The 23,290-nt window shown below is 36.8% G+C and overlaps 3 protein-coding genes across 5 annotated transcripts; 1 reads left to right on the forward strand and 2 right to left on the reverse strand.

Annotated features, from left to right (window-relative positions):
• Positions 1 to 2,813: 2,813 nt before the first annotated feature.
• LOC140788019 (NAC domain-containing protein 17-like) lies at positions 2,814 to 6,069 on the forward strand. Its single transcript, XM_073137104.1, has 5 exons — positions 2,814 to 3,354; positions 3,604 to 3,881; positions 4,007 to 4,309; positions 4,727 to 5,219; positions 5,329 to 6,069. Exons 1-5 carry the CDS (start codon positions 3,072 to 3,074, stop codon positions 5,718 to 5,720), a joined length of 1,749 nt encoding a protein of 582 aa, XP_072993205.1. The 5' UTR covers positions 2,814 to 3,071; the 3' UTR covers positions 5,721 to 6,069.
• A 559-nt stretch (positions 6,070 to 6,628) lies between these two features.
• Positions 6,629 to 8,590, reverse strand: LOC140788026 (chitinase-like protein 1). The gene is made up of 3 exons (XM_073137117.1): positions 7,786 to 8,590; positions 7,455 to 7,608; positions 6,629 to 7,321 (listed from the first exon to the last, which is right to left on the reverse strand). The coding sequence occupies exons 1-3, from the start codon at positions 8,141 to 8,143 to the stop codon at positions 6,913 to 6,915; spliced, it is 921 nt and encodes a 306-aa protein (XP_072993218.1). The 5' UTR covers positions 8,144 to 8,590; the 3' UTR covers positions 6,629 to 6,912.
• A 1,617-nt stretch (positions 8,591 to 10,207) lies between these two features.
• Positions 10,208 to 22,380, reverse strand: LOC140790083 (chaperone protein dnaJ 10-like). Of its 3 annotated transcripts, none has more exons than XM_073140016.1 (10): positions 21,883 to 22,380; positions 20,542 to 20,601; positions 15,354 to 15,436; positions 14,980 to 15,139; positions 14,237 to 14,366; positions 11,684 to 11,842; positions 11,318 to 11,496; positions 11,141 to 11,221; positions 10,899 to 11,060; positions 10,208 to 10,688 (listed from the first exon to the last, which is right to left on the reverse strand). In XM_073140016.1, the coding sequence occupies exons 1-10, from the start codon at positions 21,967 to 21,969 to the stop codon at positions 10,593 to 10,595; spliced, it is 1,197 nt and encodes a 398-aa protein (XP_072996117.1). In that variant the 5' UTR covers positions 21,970 to 22,380; the 3' UTR covers positions 10,208 to 10,592. The 3 variants fall into 3 exon arrangements, with proteins under 3 accessions (XP_072996117.1, XP_072996109.1, XP_072996124.1); XM_073140008.1 differs by having other exon boundaries at positions 10,208 to 10,761; XM_073140023.1 differs by lacking the exon at positions 21,883 to 22,380 and adding an exon at positions 21,623 to 21,708 and having other exon boundaries at positions 10,208 to 10,761.
• Positions 22,381 to 23,290: the final 910 nt, after the last annotated feature.

Here is a 23,290-nt window from a genome sequence, read left to right on the forward strand (position 1 = left end):
AAAAAAAATGTAGGTCCTCTAAATAAAATTTTAAATTTAATTTACCAAATTGTCTTCAATTATTCAGTATTTTCTAATATAAAATGTTGATATGATCAGTATTTCACTTTTGGCTGGATAAAACATAGGATACAGTAATACATACTTATTTTGGTAGTAAGTTTAAAGAATGACCAATTTGAGTATATAACTTTTAAAAGAGGGCTAACTCTTGATATACGCAATAGTTATACTCCTCATTGAGTTTGCTCATTAGAAGGAAATTCTATCAAATTCGTTATTCAAAAATCATACGCAAAAATTGTACCGTATTCTGTTGCATGATCTACTGTACCCAACAAAAAAAGGAACAAATACATAGAAAGTAAACGTACATATAGAACGTATTACCAGCAACATCGCCCCTCAAGGAAAACCATAAGTAACTATAAATTTCTCTTTAAGGAAACTGTTTTCAAGGAAAACCAATATGTGGTCTTGTTAATCTCTGTACTGAGGATTAACTAAATTAAATATAGTTACTTTTCGTTTTAACCAGCGAGAGTATTGCAAGCAAAAGTAATGGAGGTTTGTAGAACAATTATTTATGATGAGCTAAGAAACTAAAAAGCTTGGAGCCTTGGTGAAATATGCTTTGCGTACTTGCGTGCTTCAACTATAGCGTGACAGGCGAGAAAAGAAAAAGCGAAAGGAGGATACAGGATACTGGATACTGGATACATTCACTAATGAAGTCTTCTTCCTATATAAAAACAAATGAAATTAAACGATCCGGGAAAAGCTCTATTTTCTAGAGAATTTGGTCGCATCGTATCAACTTCACTACGTGGGAACGGGTTGAATTCCTTCATTTGGCGTGCCAGCTTCTCTTTTGTACTAGTCAATTAAAGTGTCCCGTCGCCTCGGATCCTGATGATCATCGAGTCAACGACGTTAAGGTCTCTATCTGACGATGTACTCTACGTGTAATAACCTCGATTTAAGATCAGGGACAGGGGTGCAAATTTTCCACTTTTTAATATTGACATGGTACACACACCAAGGAAAGGAAAACGACCTACTTATATAACATTTAATTAATTTGTACTCTAGTATTAGATAGACCGTCTTGATCAGCAGACACATGATAGAGCCTTCTTCTTGGCTTCAGCAATGGATAGAGCGAGTAGCAGCCTGCAGGTCCTTCGTATTGAAGATGCAGTCAATCGGGCCGGCCCGTAGCCAAACTATTGGTTACCATTAGCGGCCGGGCCCTTGCAGCAGAAGCTCCCTTGGCAACTCAGGGCCGGGCTTCTTGGGCCTATATGTGAGACATATACTTAAGGACACTCCACTCATCGAATTTGAATTTGGTTCAATGTTGAAAATCACGTATAAAGCACTCAATTTTGCGCAATTAATGAAAGAAAAAACCACTGCCCATATCACAGAAACAAATTTTACGTGGCCTTTGGGATTACATTTTTCAAAATTATAAATATAAGATTACCAAATAAAATAGCTATTGCACAGTTAATAATCTCCTTCTGGGCATACGACTATACGTAAAAGTTCGACATTTTCTTTTAGAGAATTACATCTACTATTTTAACTTATTGAAAGAATATATTACTTTTTAAATGATTTAGAGGGATTATGTTTTGTGTCTGTTTGATGCTTAATGTTGTTAAAGTTGATTTGATTTTTTTTTCTGTCAATGTTTTTTCAGCATATATGAATATATGATCCAGATTTATTTTAGAAATAAAAACTCCGGTAATTAAATAATAGTCCGGTGATACCATTTCTTCAAGCGCTAAGTGGATCGTGCGAACTCTTTCAAATTTTAAACTAATATATATTCCTCTAATAAATGTAAAAGTAGATCTAGTTTTTTTATAATATATATATATATATAAAGATTTTAAAAGTTCCTTTGCTAGTCCGTACAGTTCGACTGCTTCCTCTAATAGCGATAAGTTCACTCAACTCTTACGGGAGAAGGAAGAAAAGTAAGCCGACTTGACTTTGTTGCCACAAAACACATGTCCATAGACGTGGCATGTCGTCGTATCCCAATTAACCGCATTCAAAGGGAAGGAGCGACGAAACTCAGAAAAGGCGATTGCTACGAAGGTTCTCTTGACAAAGAGGAGAGAAATAAAAATAAATGGAGAAAGTTTCTCCCCGAAGCAACGAAGTGCAGAGGTTTCTAGTAGGGCCGCCGACGCCGCGATTCAAAAGGCCTTTTATTTTAGAAAGGACTCAAAGGGTGGGTTCTTAATTTTTTTTTATTGTCCAACTATTGTCATAATTATTAGGAGATTTTACGAATCACAACTCATATTTTATATTTATATTCTATTTTGAGATTTTTTTAATTTAATTTTTATTTTTTTTTTCTATCATTTTTATTTGACATCACATATTAATTTGGACATTACCCGTAATTTTTTTTATTATAATATATAAAATAATTTATAAATACTTAAATTATTTTTATCTTCTTTATTTTTGTTATATACCTTATTATAATAATTATTTAATAAATTAATTACGAACTAATTAGATAATTATTAGATAGAGATGGAGGAGGAAGACTAAAAATTTTATCTAGTTCGACGAACCTTTGATTGAAGCAAGAATAGATAGAGAAAGATGAAAAATGAGGAAGAAGAGAGGTGGTGGTGGTGGGGAGGAGAGGGTCCGGGAAGACGTAGGTTTACAAATTCCTCAAAATGTAACATAAATCACAAAAAATATTAAATATAAAATGTAAAAATTCTCTAATTATTATTGTTATTAGCGTCGATGGACCGATTTTTAGTGGGGCTAGAAGCCTAGAACCCATCACAAGGCCCAATACTATCTATCTACTGGAGGATAACAATTTGACTGGTCTAAGGTGAGCTCTTACTCCGGTTGAGTTAAATATCCATGATAATGAGTTGATCAGGAGCTGAGGGCCAATAGCCCGCTACAATCGCGGCTTCATTCCTTCCTTCCTTCCTCCTCCGCCCATCGTTGACCCGACGAGGAGGGCAGCCTGAGGGCTTTATTCTTGTTCCAAAGAGAGATAGAAAGGTTGAGAGATGGGCGCAGCGGCGGATTGCCAGGTCGGAGTTGTTGTGCGGAGGAGGATCGCGGAGGAGGAGGAGGAGGATCGGGTGTCGTCGATGATGGTCATGGGGGTACCCAACAATTCCGACTCTAGTAGTTCCAACTCCAAGTGGTGGCCCCCCGGTTTCAGGTTCAGTCCGACCGACGAGGAACTGGTGGTCTACTACCTCAAGCGCAAGGTTTGCGGCCGCCGCCTCAAGCTCCCTTTGATCGGGGACATCGACATCTACAAGTGCGAGCCTTGGGAACTCCCCGGTAAGTATCGGATCATCATCATCCTCACATACACCTACATGATTCCTTTTACATCTGTTGGTAGGCCCAAATCCCGGATACCCTAGTTATCTATTCTTCCTTAATTACGATTGATTCCTCTGAAACAATCATCCGCATCGTCTTTTTGTTGCTGCTCTCTCTCTCTCTCTCTCTCTCTCTCTCTCTCTCTCTGCATCATGCTCCTCCGATGTTATTGTTTCTTCCTTTTATTATTTCCCCTTTGCGCAGACAAGTCCGTATTGAAGAGCGGCGACAAGCAGTGGTTCTTCTTCAGCCCCAGAGACAGGAAATACCCGAACGGGTCGAGATCGAATCGTGCTACCAAGTACGGCTACTGGAAGGCCACTGGAAAGGATCGCTCCATCTGTTACCACTCCAAGGCCGTCGGTAACAAGAAGACCCTCGTCTATTACCAGGGCCGTGCTCCCAAGGGAGAACGCACCAACTGGGTCATGCATGAGTATACCTTAGAAGAGGCGGCCCTTTCAAGCTTGCAAAATGTGCAGGTTATAAGAGAATACCCACTAACCTATGAATATTTTATTTTGTTTTTTTTTTCGAATCAATTTTATTTCTTCTTTTGTATAATTTTCAATCGTCTCCACATCTACTTACTTGTCAAATTTCGCAGGATTATTACGCTCTCTATAAATTCTTCAGGAAGAGTGGGCCTGGCCCAAAGAATGGGGAACAATACGGGGCACCATTCAGAGAAGAAGAATGGGAGGATGATGCTGAGGATGATGGCACCTTTAACCTAAATGTCACAGACAACATAATCACTGAGGCTGCCGGTAGTGCTGCTGCTTCTGGCTTGTCATCTGATGCTGGTAGCACTCTTCCAATAGGGGATCTGGAAGGCATTCTACTACAGTTTTCAGAAGATCACAACATACTGCAACAGCAGACTGAGTTCTCTGCATCTGTCTCAGAGGTGCGTGCAATTCACCCTATATCTTCATATTTCTGCATCCTCAATTTTTCTGTTAGCAAAAGATTTTGTTGTTCCATTGCAAGGTTTTGTTTGAGACTTCGAGTAATTATGGCATAAACATGAAGATATCCAAATAATTATGCACAAAATTCTATACTTTAGTAGATGGCGAAAATACACGCAAGCATGTATGCTCTTCAGTATCAACTGCACCCACACATTAAAATGAGAGTATGCATTGTGTACCGATGTTTTAATAGGTGAATACATACATATATATACATATGCACGGTGCAGTCACACACATATGCTCTAACTGGATGAATTTTGTACTTCCTTAAGATTCTTCTATGCCTTTCTATTTATATTACTGATACTATTGATTGATACCTGATTAAATTTGTCATTTTTATGCAGATTGATATCAGAACTGAAGTTGGAAGCCATCATCTGATGCCTTCAGTAGAACAAGAAAACACTTTGTTCGAACTGAACAATGCAGAGGCGAATTCTGAAAATGTACATTCTGATTTTTCTTGTGCCCATGCTATTGAAAACCTTGAAGTAGTAACATCCTTTACCAATTGTCTGGAGAATGATCACTTCAGTGCTGACGGAGAGTTCTTGGAAATCAAGGATTTTGTTGATAATATCACCAACAATGAGAGTGTTTATGTCGCTGACGGATTATATGATACTTGTGAATATTTTGATGCTCCTATGTTTCTGAGTGAACCATTTGAGCCGCCAGTTGGAACGGGTAGAAATCCATACTTTGGTGATTTTAGTGGCGATGGAACACAAAATCAAGCTTTTTATTTCACGAGTCAGCTCTGGTCACATGACCAAGCTTTCAATGTGTCAACAGCTGCAGAGCAAAATCAAGTTGTAATGCCATCTCCAGCATCAGGTGCTTAATAACTCTGTAAATGCTTAAATTCACAATTTACCAAAGCGGAGTCAACGATGCATCAATTCTGCTGATTTCTCATTTATCATTTTGCTATTGAATAATGTAGGTCTTGTGTATACTAGTACTCCATTGAATCATGGGAAGAGTGCTCAAGAACAAGTCACCCCTGATTCTAATGCTTCACCATCATGGTTCAACTCGGCATTCTCTACATTGTTGGATTCTGTACCTAGCAGTCCTGCAATAGCCTCGGAGAACGCATTCATCAGTAAGGCACTTGAACGTGTTTCTAGCTTCAGGAAACAGCAGGTTGGAGGTCGGGATCCAGATACTGCAATAGATGGAGGAACTGCTGTCCCTGGAAGGAGACGAGGGAATAATGGTGGATTCCTTTTCATCTCATTCTTGGTTGGTTTGGGTGCCGTCTTATGGATCTTGTCTATTGGAGCTGCTTTAAAAGTTTTCAAGGGTTTATGGGGCCGGTTCATATCCTCGTAGGTACATGATGAAACATTGAACAAGTTCTCCTCCCCCATGTTTCACTGGATTTACTGATCCAACTCTAAATTTCTTCTAAGATGAAGTCATGTATGTATTATAAATAACACTCTTGCACCAAATAGAAGGTTTGCGCTACCTAGTAGCACTCAAGATACTTGGGCTGAAAGAGCATATTTTATACGTGTAACATAGATAGAGCTGAGCAATGCTGCCAACCAGGATCTGTTTTGTGGCAACATTTTTGTTTACGGGTCCCTACAGAAGTTTTATCTAACAGCTCATTGTGAAAGTTTTCTTGGCATGGAAGTAGAGAGGGGAGAGATTTATTTAATTCCTACTTAGTTCAGTGCTACGTGTTCTATCTCATATATTGCATTCATAGTTCTATTTTGTTGGAGTACTTTCTTTTGTTAATGACCAGAAGATGATGTGCTCAGAAAGGCATTTCTTCTTATTCATTGTTTCTTACTGGAATTGTTGTAGGTGTTACATAGAATTATGCTCCAGCTCATGTCCAACCAGACAGAATATTTGAGATATTCCTGCATTAGGAACTAAAGTGTGTTAAATTATGTGTTGAAACAGATCGGACTAGCTACCAACTTAACTACATCATCTTCTCTGTTGTGGAAGTGCATATTTCGCAGCTCTAACTGCTAGGATCTCGTTGTGGATCAGAATTTAGACCGGATGTTAAGCATCACTTCCCAGCTTTAAACTCGATTGCTGATCCTTGCTAATTATCTTTTTATTCAATTATGTATACCATCGTAAAGCCCTGACAAAAATGCTACAAACCATTTATTTGCTGCACTCGTCATTCCAACAGAATGTGTGTGAAGAACAAACATATATAAATTATTTTACAAATATTAGAATAAAATGTTTGTTTGGCGATAAACATGTAGGCAAGAATCACAGATACGAGTATTTTAGCCTCATGGGCGACGGGCAAAAAACAGAATAACCAGAATACAACGTCTGGTTACAATATAGGAGGAGACCAACTCATCAAATTGAGTGCATTTACATATATACAACTTCATACATACGGATAAAACTTACTGAGCAGCAGCAGACGACGACCACGAAAGGCTCTCATTTATTTGTTGCATCCTCTCCTCGATCTGTAACAAGGATTTTTCTTCACACGGATATATAGATTATTATACGCCTTGGTAAGTAGTCTTTAAGTACTGGCAGCAGAGTTGGAAGACGGGTTGAAAGGCTCCTGTTCGGCACAGTCCAAATTATCTCCGGACAACTCGCGGCCAACTCCCATCAAGTCCAGGTAATATTGGTAGTGAGATATGATGTTGTTCATGGAATCCACGGAACCTTGGCCACAAGTGAGATCCCCGTAAAGAACATTCATCGTTGACCCGAATCCAGGTAGCCTCTTCGCCAGAGTGTCATTCTTCGTGGGCTTCCAGTTGCCGACGAGCACATCGTGGGCCGAAGGCTGCTTCTTCTTCATTGGGGTCATCCACCTCCACATGGCAGCTTGGAAGGCCAGGGTGGCGTTCTGCTCCAAGTACTCCGGATGGTTTAATAGATCAGCCTTGATAGCTTTACCGATAACCCCGTAGTTGTAGTTCCTAAAAATCATCAAACAAACTTACGATTTAAGCCATCATCCGACCGTCAAGATGAATCCATAAAAAGGAGGAGAAAAGCGAGATATATATATATATATATATATATATATATATGGTTTTAATGGCATCTCACCAGTAGACAGGCAGTGCACCCCGACCATAGTATTCAACTCCATCTGTACAAGGGTAAAGGTCGTTTGAATCACAGTATATTTGACTAGGGCTCATTTCATGGTTATAGCATAGTCCCCATGCCAACGGACCACCAGTTGCTACTCCGTATCCACCTACAAAATTTAAAAGTCGCCCATCAGAGCACACTTACACAAATTGATAAGAGATGGACAGACTACTGGAGATCCTGGAATCACAATCCAACACATATGAAACCAATCCTATTTTACCATCACGTATAGAATACCAACTTAATTAATTTAATTGGCTGGAAATTTTGCGTCACATACAGGAAGTCTTGCTGCCGACGTGGCCGAGGAAAGCAGCGATCTCCGTCATCTGCATCTGCTTTCCACCGGTGGTGCCGAAGCCGAGGGGTTCGTAGAGGGAGGCCGCAGTGATGAAGGACTGGTAGTCCCAGAATCCAACGGCGTGGGCGACTGGGGTGTTGCGCTTGCTGAAGAGGTTCTCGAACTGGTACACCTGGAAGAAGTCGGTGATAGTGTCGTTGCAGCAGTAGACGCTGCCCTTGCACTCCCATCCCTTGTCGCACGTCTTCGCCTTCCCCGTCTTTGCGCTCGCTACCCCCAATAACGCCATTACGGCAATCAAACCCAGTACTACCACCGCCGAGTACTGCTTACCCATTTCTTTCTTTCTTTCTTCTCCGGTGAGATAGAAATGGCGATCGATTTTTTAGATGAGAGAGCGAGTGGTGAATTGAGGAGTTGAAATAGAGAGAAATACAAAGGCCCTGCCCTGTTTTCCCTTAGCTGGCTGGCTAGCTGTCGAGATCGAGATCGAAATCGAGTGGGTGGTGTCGGTTGCGGGGTCTGGCGCAGCTCCTATGTTGCTGTTGGATGGTAACTCCAGTAACTGTGATAGATTTGCGAATCAAGCAAGCCAGTGTTTTGTTTGATTAAATATGTCTTCAACTTTTTCGAGAAAACTATCCAACCATCGTCCGTCCAAGGCCCGCCCCACCCCCACCTGCGAGGTAAGCAATCAAGAGATCTCCATAGCACTCATCCTTTGCCGCTAAGCGTGCACATCCAACGACTGGCCCAGCGGACAAAATGAGCGATACTTTGTAGCAACTTCTCATCCACCGCGCCGTGTTTATTAATTAAAAAACAGCGGTGAAGTTTGGGAGATGACTAATCCTCATCTCTCCGTTCGCAATTAGGACCTGGTTAGTATTCTCCATTAATTAGTTATACGACCATTCCGTGAGAACTAAATGAAAGCCTCGATTGCTGGGGGGTACATCTCTCTCTTTCTCAACGCCCGACGTCCTAGCCGATTCCCATCTCACGAAAGAGGCAGAGATCGAGCGCTTACCATGCTATTCTATTTTTATTTTTTTTTTAACTTTCTTTAGGAAATATCTAACTCTAACAAGTATCCAAGTAACCAAAACAAAAAAAATATTTACGGTTCAACTTCCGAAACTATATTGGTAGCACCCTTTATCTTTTGGAAACACAAATATTACGTGCGCAAATTGCACCGATCACAGTTTATCTTATACATATAACATCGTATATTTGACCACATTTGTCTCAGACATGTTTATTTCAATATTTTCAAATTGCCAATTATATTTCTTTTTATCCCGAAGAGTATTGCAATTTGCAAATTATATTTGCTAACGAAAGTGGATGGTATAAAGAAAAAGGAAAAGAAAAGGAAAAGAAAAAAAAAAGAAAAAAAAAGCGTTACGGCAAAGATATTTCTCACTCCATTTTCCAGCAAAGGTAATAAGGTGCAACTTGCAGCATGCATGCCTCGTCCTTCTTTTCTTCTTCATGTGTGCAGTTTAAAATGAGATGCCTTCTCGCTCTATCTACCACTTGTCATCACTATGAAGCTAGGTATTCCAATCCTGTGGTGATATTCAGAGATATCTTTTGAATCTACAAAGACCTACACATCCAAGTTTTGGTCCGTTGGTGAAGGTAAATGCGGATCATAACAATTACAGACGGGTTTAATGAATCAAATAGCACGAATGAAGATTTAGATATCAATAAAATATAATTCAATATTTCGAAGATAGTTTTGATATAGATATGTATGGAAAATTAGAAATAAGGTAATAGTTTATTAATATTTATTTTTCAACATATCTTAATATACATCAGATTCTAGAAATGGAAAAAAGACAAATGCAGTTATAGAAAACCAGGGAAACACGTGTATTCTTTTGTCAGTAAAAAGTAATTTATAAGCTTCATAATACTCAAAATGTATATAGAAAGAATGTTACAATCCCCATCGGCAAGGTAAGACTGAATAAGCAAAACTTTATATAAGACATACCTAATATGTTATTAGTAGATACGCAAATCTAAAATCTCTGGCAAAATTCTAAATAAGTAGAATTTGATAAATAAATCAAAGTAATAAAAATATACAAATATATCGACTATGAGAAATTTTTATCATCTAAAATATGATCAATATTATTTAAATGTATTAAAAACATTATTCAATTCTTTATAACCTGTCTCTGATGAATAGTCTTTAAATTCGATACGTAATTTATTCGAATATAATAAAAAAATAATAATTTTAATCTGAATATAGTTATAAGTCAGTAAAATGATAAATAAAATTTTAGGAAAACAACATGAATTTCAACCTAACCACGGGAGAGTGAAATATAATTTTCCCTAATTTTAAAAGCAATGTCCGAGCTAGATCAGAATATAGCATGAAAACTGATAAATCATAAATTATAAATGGTTCAACATATATACAGAACTAATTTTTCTTTGTTTTCTTTCTACAACCTCGCAAAGGAAAAGCCACATGGAAGAAAATTCTGATGTACAATGCTGGTCTTGGTGTTGCTGGCTTAGAATTGCGAAAACATGGGATGCAAGCCCCATTCCACACATAAAACCACAGTGGTGTGCATGAACAAACCCATGGCTACCACCTTTGTTGCAAGATAACACACAGGATGAATTGATGCAGAAATTAAATTCATATTCTACTAATACAAACAAGAACCCACAAATGAGCTCCTCCACAAATAATATAATACAAAGAGAAACAACATACATGGTCTAGTTCCCTTACTTTCTGCTGATCAAGGATTCCTCTGTGCACCAGGTGGAGCAGTAGGCATTGGGAAGTTAAATGCATAATGAGCACCTCCAAACTGAGGGGCCTCCACATATGGGCTCTTGCACATGAAAAACAATTTCACTTTCAACCAATAGATTTCCAAAAATATGCAAAGAAATTATCCAGAGTTCCTACAGAATGATGATTGAGACCAACATTTACCAGAGCACTGTGGTGATTACACTATAAAGAGCAAGGTATTCAACAAACATCTTCAGAGGAACAAAATTTCAGTATAACAAATAGAGATCAGCAAAGGAGTAGGTACCTGAGTACCAAGAGGAGTTGAATTTGAATAAGATGACATCCTGCTAGGAGACTTGGGAGATGTATCAGGGGAGCTACCATCGTTGCAGCGGCCATCCAAGTTTTGTGCGCTACCACTGGTCAGTGATGATGCTTCACTCTCACTTGTGTTGGTCTTAACCCTCTTTCCCAAAAAACAAATTAACTTTGTTAATACAAATAACACTAAGTAATCAATCCAAGGAACCAAACAGCGAACAGTACCTGAAATATTTTCCCAAGAGTTTTTAACCCTTTAGCTCGAGCACGAAGTTCCTCTCTCTTAATAGTATTGTCTTGAAGTACCTGAAGTTGAGTTTAGTGAACATCTTCAAAATTTGTGATTGCACAGTGGGTTATATAAACAAGATAATACAGGTAAAGGCGTAAAGCAGTACATACCAACTGACAGACACGGGACAAGGTGGCTTCAATATCAGCAACATTAAGCTTCCACAAGGAGTCAATCATCACTTTTTTATGAGTCTGCATGTATTCTTCAAGTTCTTCCTCTGTGTATTGACCCTCAGAACTGAGTTGCTTCTTCAGGTCCTCTTGCAGCTGCATTAGAGCAATGGCACCTGCAAAGCCAATCAGAAACCTATCTAGAAGTGAGTGCCAGAGAGAAGATACATTCCCACAGAATATTCATGTAATGATATAAATGAAACAAACAAAAGGTGCATCGGAGGACTGCAGATAAACCGTGTATATATGGCAACAAGAATGTGCTGTTGACTGGAGAGCCAAAGAGAGAAATGGTTTAACCTGTTGCAGCTGTCACTTGTGACTTGATAAAGTGGCCTTTGTTTCTGAACCATTCAGCAATGAATGGCACACCCAAATATATAGCTTTCTTGCCAAGCTCCTTTGCTGCTTGTCTGGAATATATGTAGCCAATAGTATTCAACATATCCACTCCATATGCTGCAGAGTACATAGAGGGACTCAATTCAAAAGTACTTAAAAAAGGCAACATAAAACAGCAAAGGTTCAAACCTAGACTATTACCCATGATTTTTTAACAATAAAGATTGATCAAAATGGGCCTCACAAATTGATAGCATCAGAGTTGTAAACTTCATAAAATAGGATGTTAAGGCATCAAGAGATAAAAAAAGGTAATGAGACCATGCAATTTCTTTAAGGTTGTTTTTGTTGTAAAGAAAATGAAATCATCAAAGTAAAGGACAAGTATATTGCACATGAAACGAAATTGAGTGGTATAAATTCAAAGGAAAAAGAAAGGGATCATTATGCTGCAATGCCAATTGCCAGGAAAGCAGCAATGTAGTACCTCTATATTCCAGAAAGATAAGACTTCTCTCAAAGTTTTTCTTCTCGGAGATGAGAGAGAAGATTTGTGTTAAATATGATTTCTTTAGTTAAATTATATTCCTAGAGAATAAAGGTACTTCTTTCAGAGATCTCGCGAATTTTTTTTCCAAATGAAGAGCTATTTTATATGCACTTCTTAAAGGCCTTTCACATCCTCCAAGCCAACTGCTTTTTAAGCATTCCTTGTTCCCGTGTCCTGACCTATTTGCCCCTCTTCATTTAGTTTAGATTTTGGATGAAAACATTATATTCTCCATCTTAGTTTCAATGGCAAGTGGTCTTTAAACCTAGATTCCTTTTACAAGCTTCTCCATAGGAAGTGAGATCCTAACTCCTGAGGAATCAAGGGACATCATTTCTTCTTTACCACATCAAACCAAATTGGGGTAACATGAAACTTTCATCCAATTAGAATGTTAGTCACCCATATTTTCAGTCCTAACTGCTTATCCATTTTAGATACTTTTCTAAAAGTTTTCATGAGGAAAATCACTGTCTATGGAGTCACAAATCATAACTGGCTTCACAATAAAATGTTAAATATATAGAAGGTTCTTTTCTTTATCTATTGCAATTCTTAGTCAAAGACAGGTCATGCCGAATCAGTTTCCTGTAGTCCAAATATCCTGGTTATTTGATGATCTTCTTTCTCTATATGCAAAATTCTAATTATGTAGCTTCAGATATACAACTGTTTTAATTACAAAATCACACAAATCATGTAATTTCCCTCAGATGGTGTCAGTTTAATTATTCAAAGCTGCCATCAGTGGATGGTAACTATTGCTTTTAGTTTCACAATAAAAATATTAAAGCTTCCAAATAACATCAAGACATCATGTCTCCCACAGTGCATGCTTTTTGGTTCAAAAGTATTTAATTGATAAAGTGTGTTCCAATGTACAAAATATACACATTTGGAATATAAGAATTAAAAATTAAGAAAATGCAACTCAGCCTTCACAGTCAGAGTAAGCCATTTTTAACTTTTAGAAACAGAAGCACCAACATACACAGGATTTTCAATGCAATTTTAATGTCCATGCACTTCCTAACAACCAGCAATGTGCGCAATATATGCAATACCCGTACCTTTTACTTTATTTATTTAAGCTGCTCACCATTAGAACCACCAGATATATCATCCATTTGAGTGAATTAAGATAAAATCTTGACAGGCCTTTAGTTGGTTTCTTGACATGTGATGCGATAATTCATGTTAGGCTAACAAATATGGTCTTTTACTCATATTTAGGGTTTAACTAGACTAGTGCATTAATATATTATTCATAGTAAAATTAATCAGCCAATTGGGTTTAAGAATATTAAAGTAACTTAATTAAGATCGGGCTATGTTGATTTGGATTAGATCATGTAATTAGAGTTCCACAATGTAAAAGCCCTAGGTGACTCTGAACCAAAGTAATGGAGTCCACTATGACTAAACCTCTCTATTCTCTTGGAGAACTCTTTTATCTATAAAAGGAAATCAGTGCAGAACCGAGATGCATTTCAGCAGCCTAGTTGACAGCATCCCAGATTAAGTCACTCTTGATTTGCAGCAAAGCTTACCTGGAGGTCTATAGATTAATTATCATATTGAGAGTTAAGAGCAATCTAGGAGTAAGAAATAGTGAGACAGAGAAATGGCCTGCTTGTGGCAGGCTAGCATGAGAGAAGAGTTGAGAGAAAATGAAAGACAATAAAATAATGAAAAGAAATACATTCCTTGCAGAGTTAATGTCGTTATCTCTGGATAAGTGTGTGGGATCATTATGGCTAATAATGACGAGGGACAAGATTGAGTTGAAAAGCTAAGTGTTATGACAGATCAACCAATTTGAGGATTACCATTAAACAGCACTCCTATTTCTTTTATTAGTAAAGCACTTAGATTAAATCAGTTGAAAAAAACTAGAAAGAGACCATGATATTGAATCAGCACAAAAATATGTGCAAACAACTAAATGATTGATAAAGCACCTGCATTAGAGAGCCTTGAGACCTCGGCTTCAGCATGCCTGATGAACTCATCCTTGTTTCCTTGAACATATTGGTGTAGTCGATCTCTCAATATATCTGCAAGCTTATCTTCTCTTTCCTTTTGAACAACCTATAGTTCCACGAAAACATGTGTTCAATACTACGACCTACCAAATTGAGTTGGTGGCCAAATGGCAAATAATTATGAAGAAACATAAAACTTTACAGATACTTTTTTTTCCATTATCGAAACGAGGAACACGACTGAAGTGGCTATACATACAAATCCATTTACAGATATTATGCTCCGATTGGAACTGGAAGTTCCAGAACAGCCGAAAGCTGATACATGGAGCTTATGACGAAAAGCAAGATTTTCAAACTATCAGTTTTGGGATTGGTTCGGGATCAGTTGCCTAGAAAAAACGATACATATGAAGCCGTCCGTTTCGAATGATTTGGATTAGGGATCAGACAAATTGGCCAGAACTTCAATCCATGACAAAAAGTCAGCACAAATGACAATAGATATTATAGACTATCAAGTTGAAAGACAAACAGTAAACATGGGAGCAACAAGTAAAGAAAGCTACTTAATATAGTATGTTATAATCTAATAATATGCCAAGTCCATCTTGCAAAATCTATTTCTGAAGACTGGTATATAGATGAGTAAAAACCATAAATAGGAGGATAGATTGATAGTTCAAGTAGAGAAAACTACTTAAGAGTTAAGAGCATACTCTCATTTTCTCTTGCAGCTTTTTGGCATCGATTTGCTCTCCTTCACTAAAGATATCAAGTGAAGCCATTGATGCCATTGCAAGCTGACCAATGTATTCCTCAAAGAGCTCACTACCAAATAGCATTGCAAAGATTGCCGCAGGATCAATAATAGTTTCTCTACAACATGTGAAAAAGAACATAGATTTAGCATTTCATCTGCTCAATAAGTATGAAAGCATAAAATAGAGTGAGAAGAAACAGCAATCATCTCATAATCTCCGCATCTACATAAAATTGCTCGGCAATTCAATCGAAACATTCTGTCCTCTGTCAATTTTTTCCTTCCCCTTTGCAGCATTTTAGGAAAATGTCCTAGAAGTGAAGAACATACGGTGAAATGCCTGATTTCCCATATGCATCATAAGCCTGTCGCTGGGTGGGATCACTGAGCACCTGGTAAGCCTCCCCTAAAACCTGTATTATAAACATATCAGAATAGTGCATAGTATCGCTGCAAAAGGAATTCAAAAGCTGAAACTTCCAAGAAGTCAAATACGCAATTATAGTATAAAAAGAAAGGAGGTTATGTTGCAAAAACAATTTAATCTAAGACTGAAATTAAGCAATTTGCTAGTGCACTATTTTTATCCTATAAATGAGCTCTATAATATTTGGTTATATCATCCCTGATCTCTATTTTCCTTTGTCACTTCGAAGAACAATATCATTTGTGGAAACTTATTTAATACTTAATGGTAACGAGGATCGCCGTGCCGATGGGCATTGTCAAAATAGCTCAACGGCTCGAGCTTTAAATGAGCCAAGCCAAGCTTGTTCTTTTGGCTCGAAACAATAATCGAGCCAAGCCAAGTCGAGCCCAATTTGATCAAGCTTGGCTCAAATTACATGAGTAATACTATATTATATAGTTTTAGTTAAATAATATATCCTACCTTCTCTCCAGCACAGCTGGATAAAGCAGTTTTTTATATGTAGCATGTTGAAGGTTCAAGCCCCTAATTGTTGCTTTTGCATTTACTCTCCCTCAGTCCCATATCAGAAAGCTAAAGAAAGAGAGTGGTCTTTATAGTTGGGCATTTCCCAAAGTTATTATATTTGTCATATGATTTGATTATCTTCTAAATATAATTTTGGAAATGAGTTGTATGCAAGCGAGCTCGAGCCAACATTTTCCGACTTGTCTTGAGCTCAAGCTAGCTTTTCCAAATTCGGGTTGAGCCGAACTAAACTCAGATCATTTAAACCCCTAACTTGTTGTGTTGATGAAGTATCGACACTCTGGCATGCTTTTTTTTTTTCATTTTAAAAACTAGTTTAGTGTGTACAGATGATAGATCTAGCTCAATTTTGCTAGATCCATTATCTGTAAGCGTCAATCTACATAGATATAGCATTTTGGCACTATATCTATGAATATAGGAACAAGGAAAATTTTACTTTTCTAGAAATTTAAAAATATAAAATTAAAATGTTATTCATTAAAATTGGATCAAAATTGGTATAAAAGCATGTCAGATTAATTCCATATCAGATGATTTGAACCCAAAATTTGTATATTTTGAACTAAAATTTCAGCATAAAGATTTCCCCCAAATATTTCCCCAATTTGTAAAAAATTTAAAATTAGCAAAATTTGCATATAACACTCTATCTTTTAATGAAATTGTGGTTTACACCCTATATTTTTATTATTTGCAAATTGAACATTATAATTTAACAAATATGTACTAAAAACACCCTGATGTTAGATATGTTAGTTAAACTTAACAAAAATCTCTAAGTTAACTATACTAAAAAAATTATGAAAATACCCTCAAGCAAGTCATACTAAGAGCATTTTAGTTATTTTATAAATAAGTGTATTTTAGTTATTTTATAAATAAAATATCTCTACTTAACGGAATATTCTCATGGTGTTAGTTCAAACCTAACCCAGGATATTTTTTGCACATATTTGCTAAATCATAAAGCTCGATTTGTAAATAGTAAAAATGCAGGATATAAAATACAATTTCGTTAAAAAGTAGGATGCTATATGCAAATTTTTCTTAAAATTAATATGTCAAGTTCATTCAAATTATGTCAAAATTGATATACGAACATGTTAGATTATAACTATGTTCAAATAGATTTTCGTTTCATTTATTAAACTATTATTAATTAATGAACAAATGTTTCTACTTGATTATTGCTATATCATTAAAAAATTAGGACATTTACAATAAATTAGATAAAAGATTCTAATGTAGACTTTAATATATATATTCAAACAAAAGCATGTATAAAGACTCAAAAAATTATATTAGAGGCGTGCCAATATTTGGCGACCCTAAAAAGTATAAAATAAGGCAATAACCCACACAAGGAGCTCTTACTATTCTTCTTAGCTTGGCCATTCAAATATTCAATTAAGGTTCCTTTGATCAGCATGCAAGGGCGTATCAAATCGGTACACCCCATGTTGATCGGGTATCGGCACAACAATCCTTGAATGGTAATCTCGTGTCATCGTTGCAACTTAAATTACCATTGATAATTTAAGCACATGCTAGTGATAAAACTGGCAACCATAAATAATCTGCAATTACTAAGGGTATACATATATCTGCTTCTGAAAAAGTATGCAACCATAATTATTTGTGTTTAGGAAGATGACTATTGTGATTTTGCTATGCAAGTTGCATTACCTAGCTCCCCACATCAAACACCATCTTCTTCAAGCCAGCTCCAAACTATTCTCTAATCGAGGAGGTCAACCGCAGAGAGTTATCATGATTAGGACTCCAATGATAGACACAAACATAGGTTCCAAAATTCAAAATGGCTTTCCAAATGTTCTCTATCGGCCTTATTTTCCTGTCTAAAATCTGTCACGTACCAATGTTCTTTACTTCCTAGAAAACCAAATGAGAAACTCCATCAAAGATGATGGAAATTGTTTTCAAGGAAAGATCATCATAATATAAGTGGCCTACTTCCATATAAAAGGCCATATAGCCACTAATTGCAGCAAATTATATCATCGTACAAATTTGAATCCTGATTAGGATTCAAATGACAGCCAGAAAAGTAGGTTCCAAACTTCAAAATGGATTTTCAAGTGTTGGCGACATTCTCTATTGCCTTTCCTGTCTAAAAGTTGCCACTAACCAACGATTCTCCACTGCTTGAAGACCAAGTAGGGAACTCCATCAGATATGATGGAAATTGTTTTCAAGAGAAGACCATAATAATATAGGTGGCTTCCATGTAGCCATCAACTGCAGCAAGTGAAATTATCATCCAAAAGTGAGTCCTGATTACAACTCAAACGACAATCACAGGCTCACAAAAGTAGGTTCCAAACTTTGAAATGCCTTTCCAAGTGTTCGTGACAAGTTCTTTATTGTCAGTTCTTTTCTAACTAAAAGTTGCCAACCAACCAATGGTTCTTCACTGATTGAAGACCAAATGGGAAACTCCATCAAAAAAAGATGAACTTTTTTTCGGGGGAAGGCCACAATAATATAGGTGGCCTCCTTCCATATATAAGGCCACATTGCCATTGACAGCAGAAAGCAAGAACACCAAAAAAATTGATTGCAAGAGATAAAATTTATCACTTCCCAAGAAACAAGGAGTAAGGACCAGAATCCTTATCTTACTAGAAGTAGTACTGCAGACTTGTTATATGGGCATTCAAAAAGGGAAGCCTTTAAATGCATATAAGGAGATAGTGACAGAATATTAGAGGCATTCGTTGTACCATCAACCATAAAAATATCAGTCTTAAATAACAAGCAGAAGAAAATAGAGTGCCTCGATGATTTTGGGAATTACATGCAATAGCATATAGCATATATAAAGAAGAAAAAAAATCCTTCATGCACGATACATGATAATTGCATAAAATTCAAGAGTTGAATAGTAATTAATGCATGGATCTATGAGCAATTTCAGCACACAATCGAGTTCCCTCCAATGCAGAAAAAAAATTAAAGAAAGAAAAAGTGAAAAACTGCAATCAATCCAGATAAATGTTAAAGAAAGAAAAACTGCAACCAATCCACATAAATGTTTGATGTAGCCATGTAGATTAAGATACAGAAATTAAATAACCACTAGATAATAGTAATAACCAATTGGAAAAGGTAACAAGAAAAAAACAGGTCGAGAAAAGGATGGAGTTGGAAAGCTAAAGAAACAGTACAAAGAAGAAAAAGAAGAAGAAAAGTACAAGTTGAGAAGAGCATAGAGGACAATATGATTCAACTAAGAGGAGAGGAGACAACTATAAAAGAATAAAAAGATATTAAGCCATGTCTTTATGTTCTACAAAAAGAGAGAGGAGACATCTATAAAGGGAACACCCAATAAAAGGCGGTAAGAATGAAAGAAACAACAACAAGAATGAATAAACTTAAAAGAACTCAAAAGAAACTCAACTAAGTAGAGCAGCCAAACCAGAAAGATGGTAAATTGGAAGGACCAGAACCCCGTCGATATGCTTGTGGAACATGGAAGCTTAAATATGAAATAAATAAAAAAGAATATAATTTGCTGGTGAACTGATATCGACCAGTAAAGATGAGATTGACCAAAGAAAAATATAAGACACTTGTTGCGGGACATGAACTTCAAAAGATGAGAAAGGCCAAAAAATAGCCAACAGCTATCAGTTTCCAAGTGGGAGAAAGCTCAAATCCTACAAATTAAATGAGAGGTCAATTGTTGGTTAGTTGAAAAAACAGAAGGAAGCATTTTGAAAATGAGCATAGCTGTCTAAAGCTTACTCTTTGGGACCTATCTGCACACAATCTGAAGTAGACCATCTAGATTTGGTCTTGGCAAAGAGATGAAAGTAAGGGGGTAATGACAACTCAACAATTGACATCACGAAATGTGAAAGTATATTCAAGGTCACATGCAGCAATTATGGAGAAGTGTGAAGTTGCACAAAGGAACATGATGACAAATTATACCTATCAGATAAGTCAAAACATATATGAACCTTATAAATAGTCATAATCAATAAACCTGAGATAGTTGACACTTGAGAACATCATTCTCTTCATTTTTTCCCTATTCTATGTAATTTCATATATAACAAAAAACAATTTAGTCACTTTTCCAAAATCCCTCCTTTTTTCCCATGTGATAAAATGTTTGGCATAGCAAAATGAAGTGATGCCAAAATAAAAGTCAAACATTTTAATTTCTATCCAGTTCATTTAGAATCCAATTTCAAGATGTTTCAAATTTTATATATAACTATATAAAAGTACAACGCATAACGATGGCTAGGTAAAATAGATTTTTACTACGTGCACAATACAGTTAGTTCTATTACATTGCTAATGGATATTCACAACCATTGAATTATAATTAGTGTTCCTAGACAGATTTGTTCGCCAACCAGGTCCAAGGAATAAAAGAAAAAGATCTTCACCGGACAATGTTTAACCAAAAGAAAGTCGTCTAGCACGTCAATACTAGTTAACCTAATTGAGCATAACCCAGTTGTTAGAGAATGGGATGTCAATACAAAGCTACCAGAACAACGAAACAAGAGTACTTGCCTGAAAATTTTGTGCTGCCAAGGGATCATTGGGGTTTTTATCTGGATGGACCTGTCTTGCCTGCAATAGAAAATTATATTAAAACAAAATGCAGAGTCAGTTCACAATATGAAGAATCATATGAAGTCCAGCCACTATGATGAAATCTATACAAAGTTTCTTTCAGAGAAAAGGTAATAGTATGAGCAAATGCAGTCACAGAATAATTCAACAAAGAAGCGAGTATTCCATATTACTTCATTACAAATAGATATAGATAAATTTGCAAGGACACTTACAGAGAGCACCATCTTCAAACAATGCAAAGAAAACTTCATCCTAGAAACATTAACAATGGTTGTTCTACCAAAATTTCTCCAAGAAATCATGCATTCATAACTATAAAGCTCATCTTGTATGGGCAGACAAAAGTAACGATGGCCGTCTACTACGTGATAAAGCTAACAGCTAAAGATATCAAATATGAAAGATAAGTTCCTCAAGCGAGTATTCACAAGGCAAACCAACCTCATAGAAAGAGCAATTTCATACGCCAAGAGTGTAAACAGCATGTTCTAAAAGGAAAGACGCAAAAATATTAGGTAGATAGTAGAGTACTATCTCTTTTTTTTAATAGAAACTAGGAAGTCTTGTATTTACAAGGAAAACCCATAGAGGATGGTATGACAGTATACAATCCCTAAACTGCGAGAGTGCCTCTCTGATTGTTGTGCCTAAATGACTCCTCCATCATGATGGTTGATATAGAACACGCTACTACATGGAAAACGAGTATAATATATGGTCAAAACCAATATATTTCAGACTTCATCTAAAGAATAGAGATATGGGATTAACTCTGTTAAAAAAAGAACTACGAAAGTATGAAACATAAGTTGCTTCATTTCAGAAGCAGATAAACGACGAATATACGGCTGATCCACACTAAGTCAGCGATTAGAAGAAGAAAACGTAGAAGCCCATTATGATATCTTTGGATAAGCAAGGAAAAGAAGAAGCGATTATAGATTGTGAATTCCATTGTTTAGCATCCTTTTATGGAAACCCTAATTAAGTAACTTGTTGAAGAAAGAAGGCAGACCCTGGCGAAAAGCGAGCGACCGAAGAAATCTTGGAACGTTGAAAAATTCTACCACTCACGGCTGAAGATTGTCGAGCCTCGACCGAGGAGAGTTGAAGCAAACCGGAGATCGAAGGGGTTTAATAGGGCATTCCGTCCGTGATGAAGGTTCGATCAGACCCAGATCTAAGATCGCGATAGATAACCGAATATGTTGCCTGAGAGATAACTAAACCTAGAACGGGAAATATAGAAGGGACGGGTAAGCGATTTGGTATTACCTTGATGTAATAGGCTTTCTTGATATCGGCCTCGGTAGCCGAAGGACTGACTCCTAGCACGTCATAATAGTCCGTTTCCTTCACCATCTCCTACTAGATTCAACTGCCTCACCGATTACTTTCGCCCTTGGGATCGGGGAGAGATGGTCGTGATCTACAAAACACTAGTTCCTCCTGGAATCACTTCTTGGGTCTTCGCTGGGAGAATGTTATGTGGCGAGGAAGGCAGGAGGGATGCAAACAAAGACCAGCAGGCGGCTGAGGAGGAGAGAGAAAAGAAATAGGAAAAAGGAAGAAAGGGTTTGATTCCCAAAAGCGCGTGCGTTTTTATATAGAACCGAATTATTCGTCTCTCCTATTGACCGACCTCAAAGACTCCCACGCCACGCACCTCGCGATTGCGCTCGTCGTAGGTGTTCTATCATATATGAACCATTGCTTTGCCCGACCAAACTTTATCACCAATTCCTGAGCTACTTTATCAGCAACCCAAATTGCAATCCCACTTTCGTAGGTTCGGATCGAGTGATTCAAATACAGAGTCCCACAATCCCATTCAATTTAAGAGTAATTAGGCTCACAATCTTTTAAATAATTAGATCAGAAAACTAAATCAATCTTTCAATAATAATGACCACAATGCATTAAAATATAAACGAACCAGTTTCGAACAAGCTGGCCTTACCTCGATTTTACTCAATTTAAAGTGTGTGTTTGAACTTTGAAGGATCTCAACACTGTGGAGCTTGGCCTGGCACTAATTGTATAGCTTCGAAAAAATATATATACTGAAATCCAAATCCAGTTATTTAGCTAACCATATAGGTGCTCTATCATATATGAACCATTGCTTGACCAAACATATAGAACATCCAAGCTAATTTGAGGCGAGGTCAGCTCAAATATCTTCTCATTTGAGAAATAATCAAACTCCAGCCCAATCACAAACTAATCTGCTATTTTTTAGCATAAGACCACAAGCAGGACCAAATCATTAATACCCCCAAAAAATACAGCAATATAATAGGATACATATAAACTAGTAAAAATAGAACGACGGCTTTTTAGCACATGTTTCATACTTGATGACAAAATTATATTAAAACCAAAGCATACGATTCCAGAATACAACCAATAAACAAAGTGTGAAGCTTTCTAGCAGCCCTTAGTTAAGTAGATAACAATTCATATATGAGCATTGATGATAGTTTATCTGATATGCTCATACAAGTACATTTAGAATTGGTATGTTTAGATATTCATATTTAGATCTACATGACTACGATGGTAAAAAAAAAATTTGGTCCAAATCTAGTTAGGGCTCAATTAAACCCGCGCTTGTTTGATCAACGGAATAAAACTCAAATTTAATTTTAAATCAAACTTCAGTAAAAATTAACTTAAGAAA

This window comes from Typha latifolia, chromosome 1 (assembly GCF_019914945.1).
Source record: "Typha latifolia isolate L0001 chromosome 1, TyphaL0001v2, whole genome shotgun sequence".
NCBI lineage: Eukaryota > Viridiplantae > Streptophyta > Magnoliopsida > Poales > Typhaceae > Typha > Typha latifolia.